At 35.0% G+C, this 24,518-nt stretch overlaps 1 protein-coding gene across 5 annotated transcripts in view; it reads right to left on the reverse strand.

The window, feature by feature from the left end:
* SMARCAD1 (SWI/SNF-related, matrix-associated actin-dependent regulator of chromatin, subfamily a, containing DEAD/H box 1) overlaps positions 1 to 24,518 on the reverse strand; it is a 78,103-nt gene that overhangs the window by 46,414 nt on the left and 7,171 nt on the right. For all 5 annotated transcript variants that reach the window (XM_042935878.1, XM_042935874.1, XM_042935876.1 and 2 more), the window contains exons 3-5: positions 14,048 to 14,225; positions 7,753 to 7,924; positions 4,847 to 4,913 (exon numbers count right to left, since the gene is read on the reverse strand). In XM_042935878.1, coding sequence (XP_042791812.1) covers positions 4,847 to 4,913; positions 7,753 to 7,924; positions 14,048 to 14,225 — 417 coding nt within the window. The remainder of the gene's footprint in view (positions 1 to 4,846; positions 4,914 to 7,752; positions 7,925 to 14,047; positions 14,226 to 24,518) is intronic.

The raw sequence follows: 24,518 nt of genomic DNA on the forward strand, positions 1-24,518 counted from the left end.
GTTATTTGTAAACCATCACATTATTTAGTAACAACAAACATCGCTAAACTGAATGGTCATTCTACAGAGCAATACTGAAAGGAAAGGGTTCTCCTCAGTGACTCCGTGTTTAGCAGTGAAAAAAAGTTGAGCCCTATCTGTCTAGCTTATTGAATAGCATCACTGATACCAATAATAGTTTACTATGTACCAGGCTTTGCAAAGGGCTTTTATAAACTGTTGTTTCATTTATTTTCCACAATAAACTTACAAAGTAGGTAATAGTCTCATTTAATAAATGAGGAGGAAGTGAAACATGGATAGCTCAAGCAATTAATGCTCTTAACCTAGAAACGAAGAGTGTAACATAGAGACTATAACAGTGATAGAAAATTTACATATTCTGTCATAAGTGAAAGAAAAACTCAAACTACATGATCTTAAAGAAGCTATATTACAGGGGTGCCTGGCTGGCTCAGTTGGTAGAACATGTAACTCTTGATCTCGGGGTTGTGAGTTCAAGCTCCACGTTGGGTGTAGAGATTACTTAAAAATAAAATCTTAAAAAAAAAAAAAAGGAAGCTATATTACATATTTGTAGTTTGAAGACATTTATCTATTTCTTATATACTTTTACTTTCAGAGAGCCAATTCCTTAGACATACTGCTAACATGAAGGCATCTGTTACAGTTTACAAAAGTGCAGTATTAATTACACCAGTATCCTAATTATGCTGTCAGAAACAAAACTTGTAGAAGCACAATATTCAAACTAAATACAAACACGACAGCTTTTAAGTTGTAAGTCTGAAAATTTTATAATATGGTTATAACAAAAGAAGTAAATGTTACCAACATTTTAAAGTATAATTTCCATGTAAGTGGGAATGCTTAAATTTTTGTCTAATTATATTTCATAGAGTAAATGTGCAGTCTGCAAAAACCAAGTAATTCCCAGCATCCACTTTGAAAAGGGATCATCACAATTATATTTGTTGGGGTAGGGTAGGGTAAGCACTGTTAGTCATATTCTAAGTCTGAAAAAAAGCTTCAATGAAACCAGATGATTTACGCCAGGTCACCTAGATATATTTCTTTCCTGAAAGAGTTAAGAGCTTTGTTTTGTCAATAAAGGATCCTTCAACCTTAAATATCTGCTTATACAGCTTTACTTTTTGTTAGTAGTATTATGACACCAAATATTTTCATATAGTTAAAAAGGCTACAGGCAAAAAATTTGCAAATAAATGTGGGAGAAAATGCAAATATAAAATTTGAGTACAAAAATGTTACATAACAGTACACAACACTGTTATCTACATCTTCTCTGTAATTAAACACTTTATGTTTATCTATATGTTATGCTATGCTCACCCCAAGTGCAGCTACCATCTGTCACCATACAACACTATTATTGACTATATTCCCTGTGCTGTGACATGTACTCGCTTGTGGTGAGTATAGAATATAGTTGTCGAATCACTTTGTTGTACACCTGAAACTAATGTAACACTGTGTGTTAACTATACTTCAATAAAAAAAGTTTTTGCATATATCTAAATAAAATAAGTTAATATTCTATACTAAATATCACTTCCAAATTGTGTTTCATAAGGTCTCATCTTTTATTGGGAGCACTCACCATCAATTTCAGAAAAAACAAAACAAAACAAAACAAAAACAGTTAAAATTATTCCTTATACCCCACAAGAAAATAAATTTCATCTAAATTCAGTATTTAACAATAAAAAATAAAACATGAAATCATAAAAAAAGAACACATATTGGCAGTTTAACAGAGAAAAATGAAAAGATGTTCAATTTTATTAATAATTAAAAACAAGTATAATTTTAAAATACCATTATTTTGTATCTGTTAATAAACAGTAAATAGACCCTAGCAGTCCATGGGCAAAAAGGCACTTTTAAACATTATGCATTGTTCTAGCCTTTCCAATCTAAGTAACACACTTCAGAACTCTAGATATGCGTATCTTTTAGTCCAACAATTCCTTCTCTAGGAATTTACTCCACAAACTGATGGAAATGTGTGCTCAAGCATACACACAAGAATTTTCCCAAACTGTCTAAATGCCCAAGATATTAAACAAATTAGAATATACCCATAAATGCCACTGTTATAAATTAGGTAGACTTTTTAAAAATAAACATGGAAAGATGTCTCTAATTAATGAAAAGCTTACAAAGCAACAAATATAATAGGATCACAATCACGTTAAGAATGTTTTGCTTATTTTTATATAAACACAGAGAAGAAGAAACAGGTAGATATATTCTGGACAACATCAATAAATTCACATTTTTACTTTTTAAAATAGGATAAAAACTTTTGTAACCCAGTGTTCATAAACGAAAACTTTCAGAAAGCAATGCATAAAAGGTACCCTTACTGTTTAATATGGGAGTTATTACCTATAAGATTATAATTTGTGCTAAAACCAACATCCTTTATCATGAGGCACAGAACTGTCCAAAGTCTCTCACATGTGTTTAAAACGGCCTTTTTTGGGGGAAATTGTCCTAATATAGCCAAAACAGTTTCCTGTTGATACCGTAAATTGAAGGGCTATCTTCTGTTGGTGAGGCAAAGCTGCCATTCTATACACCTCAGAGGCGTAATGGACTAAAGATGAAGATGGCCGATACGACCGTTCGTTCCATTCTAAGATGAAGCATGGAAGTTTACTTCAAAACCAAGAAGGCCCTGATTTATTCTTTCCTTATAACTTTCCTCTTGAAAATATTTTTTAAGAAAGAAAATATCAATGTATAGTGCAAGAATGAGAAGAAAAAAACTCAAAGGAAGTTCATGTTTAATGAGGATTATACTCCATAAAGGCAGAGATTTTGTCCATTTTGTTTCCATACGTATCCTCAATGCCTAACACAGCATCTGGCATCTAGCAGTAGGTGTGCAACAAATATCTGTTAAATTAATAAATAAGTTGAATGATAAAAATTGCTCAAGAGAAAAAAAGATTAGATGCTATTATGGAATAAAATGTTTCTACAAATTTGGAAAGATTACGGACTACTGAGGTATTATAAGAACAAGAAAGAATATGTAAAATTTTCCAAACATTTTGCAACTCAAGAAATGTTCATTGAGTCTACCATTTTTCAGGAATTTTTCCAGTAAGTGCTAGGGCTATGGTAACGAGGGAGATATCAACCTTCTCCTGTATGTACCATTTTCTATCAGATGGCCCCTGGGAACAAATCACTGCTAACACTTACTATGTACTTATGTGCCCCACACTATAGTAAGAAATTGACATTATCATTTCTTCACAACAACCTATGACACCGGTACTATTATTACACTATTTTGCTCATAAGGAAACAGAGACACAGAAGAGTTAGGCAACACCGCCCAAGGTCACACAGCTAGTGAGTGAAAGAAAAGGAAGAATCTTAACATTCTGCACAGGTAGCACCCACATAACACAATACTATTTATTCCCTTACTCACATTGAAGAAAATGAAAGAATTAAAATATTTCATATGGATGAAACAACTATCATCTTTGGAATGCACTCCAACAAAATCTACTTGCTGAAGAGGGATGACAGCCCCGTGGGAACACACTATGCCATCTTCTATTTTTGCATATATATGTTAAAGTTTCACAAATATTAAAAAGCCAAAAAGATCCACTTAGGGGAATGGGCACTTATTCACACAATGTTAATGAAAAAATAAATTAGCACAACCTTCAAGAAAGTAACATGGAAGTACATATTAAACTTTTAAATGTGTATATTCTTTGATTCAGCATCCCAGTTTGAAATTTAGCCTATAGAAATAATAACATAAATATTTCCTTATAAGACTGTTTACTTTAGCACTATAAAATAATAAAAATATAAATAAATGCTAATTAACAGAGAAATAATTAATAAACCAATCATACAGGCAGTTACAGAAGAATGTTATGGGCCATATTTAAAAGATGGATAAATCTGATTGTTCTGACAAGTTATCCATGAAAAATTATCAAATGATTTTTTTAAAATGCAAACCGATACTATTATTACATTTCCTAGTTTAACGGACACACCCACGTGTGTGTGTGTGTGTGTGTGTGTGTGTGTGTGTGTGTGTGTGTGTTACAGTGGTGGGTACAAACAGGAAAAGCTGAAAATGATACAAAGCAAATTCAAGGGTGGTCAATGGGAGTGTGGGTTTGCCTTCATTACTTAAATGCTTTTTTGGTATTGGGATTATAGGTTATTTTTACTTGTTTGGTATATATAAGTTAGGGGGAAAAAATACAGTATTTGCCAAAAGAATATTGGAGGTGCTTTTATATTGCAAGCTCCTTGAAATGCATTTATTTTTGTATCCCAAGCCTGGAACATAGCATAAATATTTACTAAATGAAGGAATGCTGATTACCAGCTAGGACTTTCCACAAGACATTATGTTCCTACTGACTCAGATTTGTAGACCTGTAAATAAAACCACAATGCAATTAGAAAGGACACTTAAGAAATAAAGAAAATATACCTTCCAAAACTTCACTGTTACGAGATTTGATCTGTAGAAAACAAGCAAAATTACCAATGAAAACCTGCCCCCTCCCTAGGAAAAAAAAAAAAAAAAAAAAAAAATCAACCTAGAAAATGTGGTTCCCAAATAGCTGTATGACCTCAGGTAAGTCACTTAACCTTCTTAAGCTTCAGTTTCTTTATTTAAAAAAACTGAAGCTATTAGTAACTCGTAAGGATCCTGTAAGAATTCATGAATGTGCCTGGTAAATTGTAGAGCAGTATTAAAAATGTGAAGATATTTATTACTATAAAGCTAATAAATACACATGGGTGGAAACTAAGCCAGGCATACCTGCATCACCAAACATCAGCAAGGCAGCAGCAATTGCTCCATCCATAGTGCTTGTTGATTCAATCAACTGACAGAACGAGAAAACATTGTTTGAAAAAGAACAGTTTAAGAAGTCTTTCACAAAAGTCTGTACAATGTAAGCATTTCTTAAAACGTTGTTGGATGTATTATCACTGTTGGTGAAATACATACAGTATATTCAAGCTTTCGTTATTCTTGTGTTTTAATTGCAAGGTTCTACGTTGAAGCCTTAAAAACTCCCTACTTGTATGTCCAGGCAAAGAATGAGGGAGAGAAGAGGTAGTGAGGAAGAGGGACACTTGTAGACATCTGTTATTATTCCTTTTTTGTTTATGAAAAAATAACCCACAATTCTGTAGTCACTTTTTAAAACATCTAATACTTCTTAAGATGAGTGGGATGAAGCGTTCTTTTTGATTTTTCCTCTATTTCTGAATCACCTGAATTTATTAAAGAACATAGTCCTATACTATTTATATAATTAATATCCTCAATATATAATTTTTATACTTTTCTATAACACTTTGTATTTCATAAGGAATTAAACATCCTACTTTTTCCTTTTGCTATAGTTTCCCTAATTTCCAATGAGTTACTTGTTTTAAAAAAATCTTACATTTTGGTGTGGTAATTCAGATCTTTCTTACTTGTTTTATAATTATTGAATAAATGCTTTTATTTAAAAACTGGAAAAGATAAAGTAAAACAAATGAAAAATCTTACATCTTTTAATAAGCTATTTTTATATTAAATTACATAGTCTAAAATCAATTAAAAGCACTCTCTTCTACTGGTTTTCTTAATCTTGAATCCTTAAATATCCTATAAGCCCGACCCCCCCAATTATCAAAATAACCAAAGCACATGCATATCAAGTTTAGGATTAAATTTATATTTTACAACTTCTTGAATTCCCTTACATGGGTGTAAAAGCCTCTGCAAAGCACTTTATAAATGTTATGTTAAATCTCTTGAAATGATGGGGATCAGCTGAAACAGAGTACTTCAAGAGTGCTCTGCTTTGGAGTAATATGCTAAACTCCCTAAATTTCAAATATTCATGCAATGAAACATGAATACAATTCTGTGTATCAATTCTATTCTCCCTCTGTAATTATAAAATTAGAGATAAATATTCTTACAGAAGAAAAATACCCTTAAACTAAATGAACAATTAGCAATCAGGCTAAGAAATATTTTTAAATTGAGATTTGTTCCTTTGAATATTTAATACTCCATCACGTATATTCTGTTAGAAGCTCTTTCCAACATTGTAAGTAGCCTCTGTAGCCACTACTCATTACATGCATTGTCTTCTTATTCCAAAAAAAAAAAAAAAAAAAAAAAAAAAAAAAAAAAAAAAAAAAATCACATCAGGAGGAAAATAACACCCCAAGGTGCAAACTCAAGATACCACTAAAGTTTCATTTATCTAACAGTAAGAGGGTATCAAAATGACTTAGGGAAAAAAAGATTCATGTTAAAATTAACAGAGAACGGTAATAATTTATTTTATAGTTTAAAGTAGGAGGCTCAGGACCACGTTCAGTTCAGACACATTGTTTGGCCTGAACAGTATTTTTATGTTTTTATTTAAATTTGTTACCATAAAAAGTTAAATTTACTGATAGAACATGGATGAATCCCAAACCCTTATGCTAAATAAAAGATGCCAGTGGCAAAAGATCACATGTTATATAATCCCATTTATATAAGATGTGAAGAATATGCAAACCTAAAGACAGAGATTAGTGGTTGCCTAGAGCTGGAGGAGGAAAGTGGGGAGTGATTGTTAAGGACTACAGAGTTTCTTTTTAGAAATATAAATGTTCTAAAATTAGATTACAGTGACAATTCCACAACTTTGCAGGTACACTAAAAACCACTAAATGACACACTTTAAATAGGTGATCTTTATGACACTTAAACTATATCCCAAGAATGCTATTAAACTGATCAACAATAAAAAAAAAAATCCAGCATTTTGACTTTATTTGGAAAATCTGAATACCTGATAAAAAATGGGCTATCACTGATATCACACAGCCATATCACGGTGGTGCTAGAGAGTACCTACCCGTTTGAGAAAGAGCATATACTCTATAATATGCTGGTGTCTATCACCTCAAAGTTACCTGCCTACCCCATACAGATATGGAAACTCCTGAGGTTCAGACTGGAGACAGTGGTGATGACAGATAAAAAGGTGAAAAACATATAAACTTGCAATTAAATGATCCCCTTACGGTCATTTAACTAATAAGTGACAGAGCTAGGAATAAACGATTTACTAGTAATCTTCCGAGATTTATTCTCTACCTGAAATTTAATTGATGATCAATTTTTATGTGCCCTTGTAACGAGCTGCCTATTATAATCCAAATATAGCCACGTATTTTGTTTCTACATGGGTCAATGTTTCCCAGCAAGGGTGCTATTGGTGAGATAATTCTTTTGTTATGTAGGATCATCCTGCATACAGAGGGTGTTTAGTGTTCCTGGCCCCATGGCACTAAATGTCAATAGCCAACCCTTTGTCATTATGATGACAAAAAAAAAAAAGCCTGCTGTCATTTCTGATAGTTTCTAGTGGGAGATGGGGGAAGTCTCTACTTTAGAACCATTTAAACTCAAAACAAAATTTCACAAGCTATGTTAGCTATTAAGGGAAACACAACTTATATAGGCGAATAACCTTACCTATTTAAAAAGTTAAGACTCCCTACAAGAAAATCTCTGGCATTTTACTTCCATTATAACATAAAATAAAAATTATCTCAAACATATCTTAAAAAAAGACTATCCTCTAAATACAGTACTAGATACAAGGGAAATACAACATTATTATAGCTATAATAACAAATTACTATAAAAGGGTATATAACCTTAAGTAAGTCACTGTCACTTCTTTGTGGGAAAAGTTCCTTCAAGGTCTGAAGTTTAGCATCTTTAAGGTCTTCCAATTCCGAAAAGTCTTCCATTTCTGAAATATCATCATTATGTCTACCTGCCATGGTAGGAAGGCCCTGGGACTCTTCATCTTCAGATGGCTCAGAACTAAAAATATTTTCAGAGGAAAAAAACAATATTTTAATGGATTATTGTTATTTTATTACAATCATATACATATATATATATAATACAGTTCTTTTCAATCAGAATGCAATCTATCCCTGTCAAAGATTAAAAGAAATTTTTCCATTTCAGTATGGTTATACCGTATATATAAACCTACATTCCCAGAGTCAGCATACTTCCTAAAGATCTTCATATTATCTGGGCTGGGATGGAAAAGAACAATAAGATACCTGGTATTTATTTTAAGATACACAAACATGTATTTCATGTCCACTTTCTCTTTCCTATTCTTTTTTCACCTATACTCTATTATCAGACCAGCATTGTCAAGTTGTTCTTGAGAAATTATAAAGCCTACACTAACACAAAGATAAAAGAACTTTCATGGCCTACCTAGGTGATCAGAATCTAAGTATTAAAATCATAATGGTCCCATTCAGTACCAGAATCTCTGCCAAGAACAAAACATGTCTTCAGACAAGGAGCATTTATTCCATGTGAGGTTTTATTTTATAACAACTAACTTTAATCTCATTCCATCTTAATTTATATGTTTACCCTATATAAAAGACATTTGGGGCCAAATTTTACTCATCCATCTCCCAAACTAACAAAAATCTCATTTTGAAATGCTGGTTTTCTACCATGATGGCCATTCTGGAGATCTGAAGGTAGAAGTATATCAAGTGGATAAAGGTTATAAAGATCAGAGAAAGGAAGGTGGGAATTTAGTTAAGAACATTCCTAGTGTCAGAGAATACATGACTTTGCTATGCAGCTAATTCTGTACTTGGAAACATATCCAGAATCTGTGTTTTAGTAACTTCACTGTTACCTACTCCTATTAGTTCAGTTGTCCTGGTCAGGACACTAGTTTTGCCTGAGAGTCCCCCAAAACATTTAAAGGCAGATCCCCAAGGACCAGGAATATATACTTTAACAAGCTTCTAGGCTGACATCTTGATCCTGCTCTGAGAAAATGCTCTGAGAAAAGTAACTAGGTAAAATAAATCACTTCCTTTGTAACTAATGCCTGTCCTTCAATATTTGAAGGTGATTACATGGCTCTCCCTTTCCATGACACCCACACCCCTCATTCTGAACGTACTAAACTTTGAATTCTCATTCTGCCTTACTACAGTCACATTTCCTGATTCTGCCACCTAGTTCAGTGAGAAAATTCAGGTTGTAATCTTCTCACAATTTCTGCCCTGGATAACCACTTTCAAAGGTTCTTATTCTGCCAGCCATTACCTTCACCTAATGATTGGATTCACCACTATTTGGTGAGACAAACTCACGTGCCTTTTGAAGTAGTATTTATGTTGCCTACGAATCTTAACATGCCTTGGATTTAACATCCAGTTCATAGGAAATAAAAGCAAGAGAGGAATAAATTCAATACCATCATGAGGAAACAATCAGAAAAATCTGTTTTCTCTAAGAAAAGCCTCTTCTTCACTAAGTTAAAATCATTTAAAAAGAGGGAAGAGGACTGTTCAAGATCAAAAGAAAAGTCAGGAGTTTTAACATTCGAATGCAGTGGATTCTCCTTGTTTGGATCCTGGTTTGAAAAAGCAGCTATAAAATACATGAATATAAACTGGGAATTAGAAGATACTGGAGAATTTTTCATTGATAGCAGTACTGGATTTTCAGGAGGAGGAAGATGTATCACCAAGTATTAGTAAGGGTAGAAATGTTGGGATGTCCATAATTTAAAAAAACTCTAGGTCAGTAATAATAGATGAAACAATGAAACAAACAAGGAAAAATGTTAACAAATGCTAAGTCTAGGTGGTAAGTATATGGGTGTTCACTGTCCATTATTTTATTTTCTCATATGCCTAAAAGATTTAAAACTAAAGGAAAAAAATCTACAAAAACAAGAGTTTGTGTCCTTTTATCTGGTCTCAGATCAACTTCTTCCCTTCTGCTGAAGATAAAGTCCCCTCTCAGTGCTAAGGAATTCTAGCCCTTTCTACTTCCTACAGTACCTTGTTTCAACTATCTACTGTCTTCTTTCCTCAATCTCTTCTCTCTCCCTAAGCTCTTCCTCCCAAGCCTACAATGGGTTCAAGACTGAATTAATTAATTCAATGTACCAAGAGTTCTAGAACTGTGGACACAGCACTGAAATAAGCAAATTCTCAGGGTGCCCGGATGGCTATCAGTTAAGCATCCGACTTCGGCTCAGGTCATGATCTCACGGTTTGTGGGATCGAGCCCTGCATCGGGCTCTGTGCTGACAGCCCAGAGCCTGGAGCTTGCTTCCAATTCTGTGTCTCTTTCTCTTTCTCTCTCTGCTCCTCCCCGACTCGTATGTGTGCACACTCTCGCTCTCTCTCAAAAATAAATTAAAAAAAAAAAAAACGTAAGAAATAAGCAAATTCTCCTTTCCTCCACAAATTTTATAAAACTGATTTTCTACTTGCTCATTTCCTATATAGTTCTCATCTCAATGTTTTACTACCTTCTGCCCCACCATTTCTTTTTTTATTTAAAAAAAAATTTTTTTTTAGGCTTTATTTATTTTTGAGAGTGAGAGTGAGAGAGCGAGAGAGAGCAAGCAAGCATGAGTGGGGGAGGAGCAGAGAGAGAGGGAGACACGGAATCCGAAGCAGGCTCCGGGCTCTGAGCTGTCAGCACAGAGCCCAACGCAGGGCTTGAACCCACAAACTGTGAGATCATGACCTGAGCTGAAGTCGGACGCCTAACAGACTGAGCCACCCAGATGCACCTGCCCCATCATTTCAATGAAATTGTTCTTATGAGGGCAATAATATCCTCTAAAATGTCAAATGTAATAAAAATCTTTCATTGGTTATCTATTCCTCTGTAGTCTCATCCACTGTTGACACATCTCTGAAAATCTAGCCCCATACCCATGGGTTCTGGAACATTAGTACTTGTGATTTTCCTTTACCTCTCCACTTATCCTTAATTTCTAAAGAAGGCTTTTCTTTAGCCTTGACACACAGAAAACATTAAATAAGTCATCCAAGTACTCTGATCATATGCCTTCAATCTAAAGACAAAATAAAACTTGTAAACAAATTCTGAACTCTACTTAATAGGCTTATAATGGTCAAGTGGTAGGATTACAGCAATTCTGAAACTATCTTATGTATACTGGATAATTGAACCAATTAAGAAATAAACTGCTATTGTAAGAAGGCAGAGTTCTCATACTCACAAAAGGAAATATAGAAGGAGGCAAGGAAGAGGCTTATAATGGTAGAGTAGAATTAAAGGTATCATTAAGGGGAGCCTAGGTGGCTCAGTCGGTTAAACATCCAACTCTTGATTTCGGCTCAGGTCATGACCTCATGGTTCATGACTTCAAGCCCCACATCAGGCTCTGCACTGTTTGGGATTCTCTCCCTCTCTCTCCTCTCAAAATAAATAAATAAACTTAAAAAAAAAGTCTGATTAAAAACCTGATTGAAAAACACACATTCTATTAGAATACCAAATAATGAAAGTAAAAAATCTGAAATGCTAGTTAAAATAACCAGCAATCTGCAACCATCAGTATAATAACTGATTCAGGTTAGAATCATCAATAAATACTGTAACTACTGAGTGAAGGTCTGCTAAGGAATAAGATCGTTAGCTAGTCTCAAAGGATCTGCCCATAGATTAATCACTGTAAAGGGGAAAATGGTAACTATAGAGGTGAAACCTGGCAGGGTTCTGAGTGATCCAAGTATACTTCCCCAATAAAGAGACAAATCACTATCACTGTGCCTTGAAACATGACACACTGAGGCCACAAAATCATTTATGTAGCATTCCTGCCACTTAACCTAAATTTAATCATGAAGAAAATCAGGTTAAGTAGAAATTGAGAAACATCCTTAAAAAAAATGGCCTCTTACTTTCAAAGGCCAGTAACATGAGAAACAAACAAACAAAAAGGCTGAGAAACTGTTTCAGATTCAATGAGACTAAAGAGGTATGATACTAGGTAAAAAAATTCAACATGACACTGAGGGAAAATTACTATAAAGTACTATTTAAAATATGGTCCAAGGATTGACCGCTAGTTCTTAAACTCACACTTTGTTATCCATCAATGACAGGACAAGGAATTTATATAAGAAGGTAAAACAAATAACATTACTAAGCATATTGCTTAATCCAGCTGATTTTTCCTTATACAACCTCCTGGCAAAGGAACTGTACAGTGATTTACATTCTAGGGCACATTCTTTATTTACAAACCAGGACTTTGTAATACCGCTACTATAAAGGACATTTACCTGGGATTAACAGGTAAAATTTAAATATGCACTGTACATTAGATAACTATACTGTGCCAATGTTAACTGGTATTTCTGCATTTGAAATTCTACTTTTGTAATTTAAGAGAATAACCTTGTTCTTAGCAGGTACATGTGAATCTAATACATTTAACCACGCAAGATCTTCACTATTTATCTTCACTATTTTTTATTTCAGAGTGAATTTCAGGAGAAAGGCATACTCATCATAGCTTACAATAAATTCATTTTAAGAGGGAATTCTCATCTTCTCATCAGCCATAGGCAGTCCCAATCTCTCACTCCTTGCAACATTTTCTTCACTTAGCTTCTGATCACAATCTTTTGACCTTTCTCTTACCTCAACAACTATTCCTTCTTAGAACCTCTACAGATTTCTTCCCATTTCTCTGTTCCTAAAATCCCAAGTTCCCCTGACCTGAGTCCCTCAACCAAGAGATCTTCTTTTTTCCAGCTATATTAGTGTCCCCTGGTGATTTCATTTTATCATATGACTTTAAATATCAGATCTATATTCTCACAATTCCTAAATTTAGATGCTACCCAGACCTCCCCCCAGAACTCAAATGTCACAAATCCAATTGCCTACTTAACATCTCCTGCCTAGATGTCTAAGAGTCTTCTCAATCACAGCATGTGCAAGACTGAACTGCCACTCTTGCCTTCAAAAGGAGCTCCCCCTATCACACTCAAAACTGTCTTCCATATCTCAGCTATTAGTAACAGTCCTTCCAGTTGCTTAGGCCAATCTCAGGGTCATGTTTGACTCCCTTTTCCCACCATCAACAATAAAACCTCTCTGCTCTACCTTCAAAGTATATGTAGAATCTAACCCCGTCTAATCATCCCCACAAGGAGTAGCCCAGGCTAAGTGTCCATCATTTCTTGCCTGGGTTATAACAACAGTATCCATACTTCTACACTGCTCCCCTACAGCCTCAAAGACCTTTTTAAACAAGTGAGTGAGATAATTTTACTCCTCTTATCACTACACTCCATTAGCTTCCTACCTCATTCAGAATAAAAGCTAAATAGCCTATGGGCTTAATACCATTAAATCCCTCTTCTACCCTGCTGCTTACCTTGTGACATTATGTCTTTCACTCTCTATCATTTGTTTCCTTAGAAACGTTGGGCATAATACCACTTCAGGGTCACTGAACAAGTTACTTTCAATGACCAGAATACTCCGCCCTTCCTTCCACCCTCATATCCAGATAGTTCACACTTTCTTACCCCCTTCGGGTCTTTACTCAAGCATTATCTTCTCAATAAAGCTTTTTTCCAACTGTGTTCTTTAGAAACCACACTCCTGCCCCTGACCCTGAGCTCCATTATTTTCCTTCCCTTTTGGCCATAATATTTATTATTTGGCATACTATATTGTTTGTTTATTGTCTTTCTACCTGACTATAACATAAGCTCCGTGCTACTCCACAGAATGTGCCCAAAAATGTTAAAATGATTTGACTCCGAGACTCAAGAACAGATCATAAAGCAGTTATAGATGATCAAAGGTACATGTTAAAATAATTTCCCTATCTATGGAGGGCTAAAAAAAGTTACTTCCTCTCACTAACCTTTTTACTGAAAATGACTGTTATCCAGAAGCATATGCTGTGTGTGCATGCCCATACACATACACGGTACCTCTCTATAGCTCTAAGTCAGGGAAAAATAACAAAGATGCAATAGGGAAAAGGCAAAAAAAAACGAAGAAAAGAGAGAAGTCACCAAGGTAATTTTCAAATTAAGCAATTTTTTCTTGAAAATCCTCTTACATAGACAAATATAACCAATCTATTGAGCTGCTTACACTATAATCACTGTGTCTTTGTTGAACTTTCTCTCTTGAACTGTACTGGAACAATTTGGAGACACGGCATCTTCACTATCAGAAGACAGATCAATATACTGTATTCCCCTTTGATTCTTGAAATAGGATATACCAGCTTTTCTTTCATTTTCTGTAGCTTCTGGAACACTAGAATCTTCTGTAAAGAAAAAAAGGAGAAAAGCATTTTGAGCAACTTGAAAATAAATGTGTTTTTGGTAATTATAATCATGTGCTAAAAATCTCTAACTCTGTTCACAGTTTCCATTCCAAAGCCAAAAATTCCTACCAGTTTTTATTTTTATTATTTTTTAAATGTTTCACTTATTTTATTTTGAAAGGGAGAGAAAAAGAGCATGAGCAGGGAGGGGCAGAGAGAGCAAGAGCGAGAGAGAAAGGGAGAAAGGGAATCCCCAAGTAAGCTCCGCGCTGTCAGTGCAGAGTCCGATGCAGGGGTCGTTCTCAGCAACTGAACCCTGAGGTCATGACCTGAGCTGAAATCAAGAGTCAGACGTTCAACCAACTGGGCCACCCATGTGTCCCCCTACGAGTTTTTAAAGAAAAAATTAATAGTCATCCAGGGCTGATGTTAAATGATTTCCCATTTCACAGGTTAATTTACTTTCAAGGCCCTAGTAAAAACTGCTAGTCTCATCTTTTTCTCTCTGTGCTTTTATTTCCTACTATCCAGTTTTCGCCTAAATGACCACAGACGCTACAGCCTAAAAGACTTGGATTTCAATCCTCTTAGCCAAGTTATGTAATCAATCACTCCAAACCTCAGTGTCCTCACCTGCAGAGATGCTAATAATCACAGAGTTAATGTGAATATAAAATCAGAAAATACATATTCAGCATTTAGTTTTGTCATTGGCATATAGCTTGTTTTCAATAAACATTACCTCTTACACAAATGTTGGTTGAATTATGGCCCCTCCAAAATTATTAAGTTTAAGTTGCAAACCCCACTACCTCAGAATGTAACATATTTGGAGATAGGGTCTTCAGAGAGATTAAATTAAAATGAGGTTGTCCGGGTGGGCATCCTAATTCAGTATGACTGATATCTTACAAGAAGAGACAGACACAAAAGATGTATACGTGAAGGGAAGGCCATGTGGGAACACAGTGCGAAGGTGGCCATTTGCAAGCCATGGCAAAAGTCCTCAAAAGAAACCAAACCCGCCAACAACCTTGATCCTAGGCTTACAGCCGCCAGATGTGTAACAAGATAAATGTGTGTTGGTTAAGCCACCTAGTATGGTAATTTGTTATGGCACTTGTCACAAGCTAAAAAAAGCTGGCATCCTTCCAAATAGGTGAGTAAAATATTTTACCAAGGTCTTTCCTCCTTAATATTTGAGTTCCAAAATTATTCTCTCTTCTCTCAGCAAAACCACGATTCTCCCTTACATATTTGAGAAGGAAAAGATCAGATTTAAGAAATTCATATTAAAGTAGTCAATGTCTTGGTCTAGTGAACAGATTTTACAAAGCAATGACCAGATGAATTTTTAGCTCAAAGGTATCAATTTGAAAAACAATCACTGCCATTAACTACTTTCTAGGTCAGTATCAAGTCCTCAAGTGATGCATAAACATTTTTAATCATCACAGTAATCTTGAGGGCACATACTATATCACCATTTTACAGATAAAGTAAGTATAGAGAAAACAATTTGTCCAAAGTCATAAAAGGTAAGGAGCAAATCTGAAATCCATGCCTAAAGGTCCAAATCCTTGTACTCTTAATACTCAGGCCATCCCCAATACCTGTCACAAAATGGTAGTAATCATTGTAATGAAGCTCATAAGCCATATTTGTAAGTAACATTAACCAAGGCCTACATTACTACTATTCACCTGTAGGGCACTAAAACAAATTTCTTTTACGTAGCACAATGAAGTCTTATCAACACTACTGATAAACGAGTTATGTTGTTTCCAAAACAACAATTTTACAAATGTTGAGTGAAGAACCTGGATGAAGAACTGCACTGGAACAAATTACAGCTACATTAACTGCCATAAACATGAAGACACTTACAAATTCTGATAATTATGTTAACAGTGATTACAGCCCAACTCCTATAGAATAAGTATAAGCATACTATGGACTCTGCTTTTACAAAGTGTTCCTGATATATCACAAATCATACATTAAATTAAAAACTAGATGTCTACTGTATCAAAAATTTGACCTAAAGCTAAATATATTAAACGGTGCTTTCTTTTTTTTTTTTTTTTTAATTTTTTTTTTAACTTTTTTAAATTTTATTTTTGAGACAGAGAGAGACAGAGCATGAACGGGGGAGGGTCAGAGAGAGGGAGACACAGAATCTGAAACAGGCTCCAGGCTCTGAGCTGTCAGCACAGAGCCCGACACGGGGCTCGAACCCACGGACCGCGAGATCATGACCTGAGCCGAAGTCGGCCGCTTAACCGACTGAGCCACCCAGGCGCCCAAACAGTGCTGTCTTTCAAAAGGCTAAGGCAAAATGATTTGGAATGTCTGTTTTTCAGTCTCTTTATTCAATATGAATAATAATCTTTTCAAAATTAGCTACTTAAATGCCTAAATGCCTGAGGGGGCAGGGCTAAACAAATCTATTCATGAGTATTAGAAGAACTAGAGTTTCTTGAACTTGATTACATATTCATCTTTGGTTTTCTCCCCTTATTTTACATATATTATAATACAAAATATACAATGAAGATATATCAATTTTTAAAACTAATGCTTGGGGGTGCCTGGGTGGCTCTGTTGGTTAAGCATCCCACTCTTGACTGCGCCTCAGGTCACAATCTCACAGTTGTGGGATCAAGCCCTGTGTCGGGCTCCACATTTGGCATGGAGGCAACTTGGGATTCTTTTTCTCCTGTCTCCCCCTCTCTCTGCCCCTCCCCTGCTCGAGCACGGTACGCATTCTCTCTCTCAAAATAAATAAACATTAAAAAAACAAACAAAACTAATGCTTAATATGCTTACTGATGCTTAACAAGAAAAAAAATAAAAGAAGTTTGGCTTACTCTCTATCACATATGCAATCACTTAGAGCTCTCAGTGGTTATGTACATATATCATAAAAATATGCACACTATACTCTATGTATACAACATACATTGTGTAGGATATGTTATACATATACATATACCTATATATAAAAATATACATTAAACATGTACACTGCTTTGAACCAAGTGGCATGCCCACAGCCCAAATAGTAAGTGACTAACAGAAGAGGTAGTTTGAGGGGTGTCTGGGTGGCTCAGTCAGTTGGGCGTCCGACTTCAGTTCAGGTCATAATCTTGCGCATGGGTTTGAGCCTGTGTCAGGCTTTGTGCTGATGGCTCAAAGCCTGGAGCCTCCTTCAGATTCTGTGTCTCTTTCTCTCTCTGCCCCTTCCCTGCTCACGTTCTGTCTCTTTCTCTCTCTCTCTCTCAAAATAAATAAACATTTAAAAAAAAAAAACACTAAAAAAAACAAAAACAAAAACAAAAAAAGAAGAGGTACTTTGATAATATAGAGGATAAGGGAAAGTTACAATACAACAGCATTTCTCAAACTGCAGAACCCCTTTTGCACTCTTAAAAACTGAGGACCCGAAAGAACTCTTGCTTATGCTGGTTACATCTAAGATACTACCGTACTGGAAAGCAGAAACTGAGAAACTTTACTTATTAAACTGTTTACATAATAACAAATATTATTATGAAAACTACATCCCCTCATGCCACTCCTCTCCCCAAATTTACTAAGAATGCCAGTTTTACATTTGTAAAAATCTTTGGTTTAAAATAAGACAGATTCTATCTGCTTCTGCAATTCATCTATTGTAGTTACTGTTTTTTTTTAGGTTTATGAAGACAATCATGCCTCACAGTTATATAGTTAGGAAGGGTATTTTCATAGCCTTTTTACAATACTGTGGATATTCCTTGATACTAAACCCAAATTTGACAAGTGGAAGTTTTTTAAAGGCCAGTTGCAATGTGGAATCTGAAACTATATGAATAAACTTCTGCATCTTATTACATTAAAACCCACTGGTCTATCTTGCACTTTAATGTGTTATTTTGTAACACTGTGCTGTGCATTGTAACACCAATGCATTGGTGATTTGAAAAATACTGGTTCACTTGATTATTGTAGATCTTCCAAATGTTGACACATTTCATATTTTATCAAAAATTAAATTCATTAGTATCACCATTGATCTTCAAGTATCTGGAGACTGTCAAACTCACAGTTGTGGAATATGCTAGTTTTCCAAAATCCGAACTTTCCTTTGAAAACTGGAATTTTAACACCAGCAGTAAATGCTGCCAGTTGTTTTCCTTGGTGTCACTGTTCATCTCTGAGAAAATGTCTGAAATACGTAAGTCTGCTTAGCTACATTTTGTCATTCTTTTAAGTAAATATGGTATTCAGTGAAAAAATGAGAAGTTAAATTCACAACTGAAAGCAACTGTTCAAATGTTTTCCCTTGAGAAAGGGATTACTGTATACTTCAAGATGCCGCTAAGGCTGGTTCACATTTTGTTTTACAAAGTATTAAAAAGACACTCACTGTTGGGGCACCTGAGAGGCTCAGTTGCTCAGGTCTTGATCTCATGGTTAGCCTGCTTCAGAACCTCTTCCCCCTCTTTCTCCGCCCCTCCCCCACTCCCGCTTGCACACTCTTTCTCAAAAATAAACATTAAAAACAAAAGACACCTATTGCTAAGCTGAGATTTACCAAAATTTACAGTTTTTACCGCTTTATCAAAAACATTTCTTTGGAGGGGGGAGGGGTAGAGAGAGAGGGAGACCCAGAACTCAAAGGGGGCTCCAGGCTTCATGCTGTCAGCACAGAGCCAGATGCCAGGCTCGAACTCCTGAACCGTGAGCCAAAGTAGGATGCTTAACCAACTGAGCCACCCAGGTGCCCCTATCCAAAACATTAAGTGAAACTAACATTTAAAAAATTTTAAGAATACAGTAACTATTAGAACAGTTTGGAGTCTCGGCCTTGACTTATGCTAAGGCACCAGCAGTTTTACCTACCATGGCTTTAGTACCATCAGTGCAAATATCAACAGTAAAAAGGCAAGTAATATCTTACTGTCATGAAAGTAGCTTGCCCTTAGGGATCCTAAAGGTTCACATACCACAGTCTGAAAACAGATGGGACAGAATAAGAGCTTGTTTATATAAAAATATCAACTTTCCAATATAGTCAATAATTTAGAATTAGAATAATAATGCTTAGATTTGTTTGTTTGAACTATTTCTGGAAGTAAGCAACAGCAAAAATAGCTAAGAGGGAATGGCCAAAACTTGATGCAATGATGCTGAGCCAAGGCAAACAAGCACTTTTAAACAGCAGCACAAAAGAGACGGGAAATTAAAGAATGGTAAAGCGTAGAAATAATTATAAAGGTATCAGCTACTATTAAAATCTGACATGTGCTGACCGTCTTCTGTGTAAAAGGCACTGTCCCAGGAGGTAGGGACTAGTTAAGAAAAAAAAGGGCAAGTTATCGTCCAACTTGCACCAAAGAAATGAATAATAGGAACTAAGCAGTCATGTACACAAGTAACTGTTATAAAATAGAATTCATGCCATGACAGAATAAACAAAATGCTACAGGAACATGTAGGAAAACAGCCTACCCTTTCGTATAAAAACAATAAAAAAGCCTATCATGTTTTAGAGATAGAAGATGATTTTGGGCGCCTGGGTGGCTCAGTTGGTTAAGTGTTCAGCTTTTGACTTCGGCTTGGGTCATGATCTCACACTTCATGAGATCAAGCCCCAGATGAGCCCTACATCGGGCTCCATGCTGACAGGGCAGAGCCCGCTTGGGATTCTCTCTCTCTGCCCCTCCCCTGCTCTCTCTCTCTCAAAATAAACATAAAAAAAAAAAAAAAGATGATGATATTTTCTCATTACCAAAAGTTAATGGGAACCTCCATCATGAGAATATGCAAGAAGACTCCACGGTTCCAGGAAGTTTTTCCAAACTAAATTCCCCATTGGTGGTAGGCAGAAAAGAAGGCAATCTTATATTCCAAATTTTTCCAGTTTGTTTGTACCCATTCTCACATCTAAGTCTACCATTAAAAAAAAAGAAGAATTTGGGGTGCCTCGGTAGCTCAGTTGGTTGGGCGTTCAACTTTGGCTCGGGTCATGATTTCGCAGTTTGTGGGTTCAAGCCCCACGTTGGGCTCTGAGCTGTCAGCTCAGAGCCTGGAACCTGCTTCGGAGTCTGCCCTCTCTCTCTCTGCCCTCTCTGCCCCTCCCCCGCTCATGCTCCATGTCTCTCAAAAATAAACATTAAAAAAAAAAAAGAAGCAGCATATAAGCCTGACACTAGTATGACCTTTCCAAATGGTCCAAGATCAAGGACCACTCAAAAACAAAAAATCACTACTAGATTATGAGTTGACACTAAAGTAGTCCAAATTAATTTGATAATCCATATATAAAGTAGAATGAAAACACATAAACCTTTGTATCTATCCTGAAGACTTATAAAACTGTGCCATTTATGATACTCTAATTGTGTTGCTCTACATAGTTCAATTCTCTAACATGGCAACTAACTCTGAATACCAAGTAAAACACATCACTGATTTACCTTTTTAAAAGGTAACCAAAATAATAGTAAAATTTGGGCAGTCTTAATTGGAATGTCATAGTAGAAAGAGAAATACCTTTACTATCTTCTAAAAGATAAACTATCTCTCTGATGAAAACTCTATAAAAAGACAAAGAATATACTGAATACAAGATTGAAGAATAGTTTCTAACACATCACTCTAAGATGACATGAGAAAGAAGCATCTAAGGTTTAAGCCAAATGAAAGATAAATATAAAAGATGTAAAGAAAAAGAAAGCCATGCTGTTACTATTGGACAAAGCATGTGTTAAACTTGAGATACTTTTTAATAACAGAATTTACATCTACAATAGAAATATAACTGACATACATCTTAACTTCATATTAATAACAAGAGATAAACACTGCAAGATATATAAGGCAAAAAGTTAACAGAAACAAATATGAGGCTTTAACTGTCTAAGCTCTTAATAGCACAAAAATAATTAAGACATAGATTAGTGCTTTTCAAACACTTTTGATTGGGACCCACTGTAAGAGAGACATTTGAAAAGTTTTTCTTTTTTTTTTAATGTTTATTTTTGAGAGGGGGGGAGGGGGGGAGGGAGAGAGAGAGAGGAGAGAGAGACAGAGCACAAGTGGGGGAGGGGCAGAGAGAGAGTGATACACAGAATCCAAAGCAGGCTCCAGGCTCTGAGCTGTCAGCACAGAGCCTGACATGGGGCTCTAACCCAAAAACCGTGAGATCATGACCTGAGTTGAAGTCAGATGCTTAACCAACTGAGCCACCCAAGTGCCCCATTTTTAAATACATATAACTGAAATAAAAGTTTCAGAGGCTTTCTATTAAATAATACTTTGATAATTTTCTATTTATTCCACTCCATTAAAAAACAGTTGTATGTAATTAGTCAGGATCCAAGAAACTGACTTTATGACACAATGTTTGTGTTCCACAGTTTGAAAAAAATTATATAAATAAAATTCATCTATTATTTGGCACATAATTAAGTCTATCACTTAGATTATGTCATTTTTTCAAGAAATCTTACAACTTTTATAGAAAGTAATGGCAAATTAGGCCCCAAAGAAAATTTCAGTAAATTAGCTAAAGTAGAAATACTGTAGACCATATGCTCTGGTCATAAAATAATAAAATTAGAAATAAATGTTAATAAAAATACTGAAGCAAAATTTCACCTACTTAGAAATTTAAAAAAGAAAAAAAGCCACAGAAACCACTTCTTTGGACTTTCAGGTCAAAGAAGAAGAAAAAACAAAACAAAACAAAAAAAACACTTCAAAATCTATGACCTACTGTATACATACCTTAAAACCACAGAATTAAGATAATGTTGTAAACAAATATAGAATTAGAGAAATTGATTAATGGCCTGTTAAGATACAAATATACATGGGAATTTAGACTATAATGATGTTTCATATATAAGAAGAAAGGTTTATCAATAAACTGTTCTGGGACAACAAACTAGTAAATGACAAATAATGAGCAAAGGAGAAAACAGTATCACCCATTCTTTGGTCCTGATAACAAAATAAATTCCAGATGAGATTTAAGATTAAAATAAAAATCAACACAAAACCCAACTCAGCAGTTTGGCTATCAACGCAGAACCTGATTCAAATTCATTAGTTTGGCTATCAAAACAAAACAACACAAGAAAGAAACAAGTACTAGCAAGGATGTGGAGAGACTAGAACCCTTGTGAACTGCTGGCAGAAAAGTAAAATGGTGCAAGCATTAATGGAAAACATGTGATGGCTTCTTATATGATCTATCAATTCCATTTCTGGGTATATACCCTAAAGAACTGAAAGCAGAGTCCCTAAGAGATAGTTACACACCCATTTCACAGAAGCATTAGTCACAATAACCTAAAGGTAAAAGCAACCCAAGTGTCCATCCACAAATGAATGGATAAACAAAATGTAGTATATACACACAATAGGGTATTTTTCAGTCTTGAAAAGGAAATTCTGATACATGCTACAACATAGGTGAACCTTAAAGACATTATGCAAAAGGAAATCAGCCACTCACAAAAAGACAAATTCTGTATAATTCCACTTTTATGAGGTATCTAGAGAAGTCAAATTCAGAGACAGAAAGTACAAGGGTGGCTGCCACAAGCTGGGGATAGGAGGGAAGTGTTTAATCGGAGGGAAGAGTTTTATGGGAAAAAGTTTCATTTCTGCAAGATGAAGAATTCTGAATTTAATTGGACAATAATGTGAACATACCTAACACTCCCGCAATATGTATTGTTAATAGCAAAAATGGTAAATTTTATGTTTATTTTACTACAATTAAAAATAAAAACACAGCTGTGCTGTATATATTATACGTGTGTGTGTGTGTGTATATATACATATATATATATATTATTACAATAAAGGAATGCCTGTCTGATCAGGACTTATGCTCTAGATGCCATCAAAGAAATGAACAAATTGACCACATGAAAATGTAAAATTTCTCTATGGCAAACAACAAACAAGGAATCAAAAGAACAAAAGATTTTAAATTATCAGAAAAAAAGAAAAAGGAGCACAGAAAAAGTCCAAATGGCTAATATATTAATGAAAACATACTTAACTTTAAAATTAAGAATAAAAATAAAGCAATTTCATTGCCTATTAAACATTAAAAAGGTGTGCAATATTTTGGCTTAGTATGAAAAAGTAGACCTCTAAAAACCAAACTGTAGTCTGGTGCAAACTGGTAAAGCTTTGTAGGGCACCTTGGTGATTACTAAAATATTACTAATATTCACTCTAATCTGACAATTCCATTTCCAAGAATTTTTCTACAGGTTATACACAAGCTAAAATATCTGTGTAAAAGGATGGTCACTATAACATTCTTTTGATCTCACACACACACACACACACACACACACACAAAAGAAAAAACCCAATCAACCAATGTCCATTAATAGGAGACTACATGAACTATAATACATCTATATAAGACATTCTGTAGTCATTAAAAAAAATTAAGGTATAGCATATAATATACACTGTACATATAGTAAAAACAAAAACCTGGAATATATACAGGCAGGGAAAAAAATGTGAAAGAATAAACACCAAAACTAAGGGATTATAGAAGCTTCTTGTTACACAATATTGCATCTTTTTAAAATATACTTTATTTTGAAGGAAACAATAGCTAAGCATAGAATAAAATGGTAGAGAAAGGAAAGACAGATGAAAGCATACACTTAAAATGTACTTAAGATTTTTACTTAAGTATGAGTACTCATTGTACTTTCTTCTATCAAAACAATTCAGCACTAAGCCTTCTACAAAGTATTGCTTTTCAACACTTGCACACATTAAGAAACCAGAGCGACTATCCAAAGATATAGAGATGATTCACATTTTGGTGACACACACCTAAAAACCTTAGTATCACCTGGTTACAAAATCATGATGCTAAAATGATACACTCAGCTCCATTATTCAAAGGATCATACCTGTTTTACCATTTGCAGAGACTTCAGAGAACTTCTAAGCAAAGGAAGTGAAGTTAAAAAATGCTGATTTCTTGCAGCGCCTGGGTGGCTCAGCCAGTTAAGCATCTGACTCTTGGCTTTGACTCAGGTCATGATCTCACCATTTGTGAGATGGAGCCCTGTGTCGGGCTCTGTGCTGACAGCGCAGAGCCTGCTTGGGATATTCTCTCTCTCTCTGTCTCTCTCTCTCTCCCTGGCCCTCCCCTGCTCACTTGCTCTCTCTTTCTCTCTCAAAATAAATAAATAAACATTAAAAAAAAAAAAACTTAAAAAAATTTTTTTTAATGCTGATGTCTTACCCAAGGTC

Source organism: Panthera leo, chromosome B1 (assembly GCF_018350215.1).
Source record: "Panthera leo isolate Ple1 chromosome B1, P.leo_Ple1_pat1.1, whole genome shotgun sequence".
Lineage (NCBI taxonomy): Eukaryota > Metazoa > Chordata > Mammalia > Carnivora > Felidae > Panthera > Panthera leo.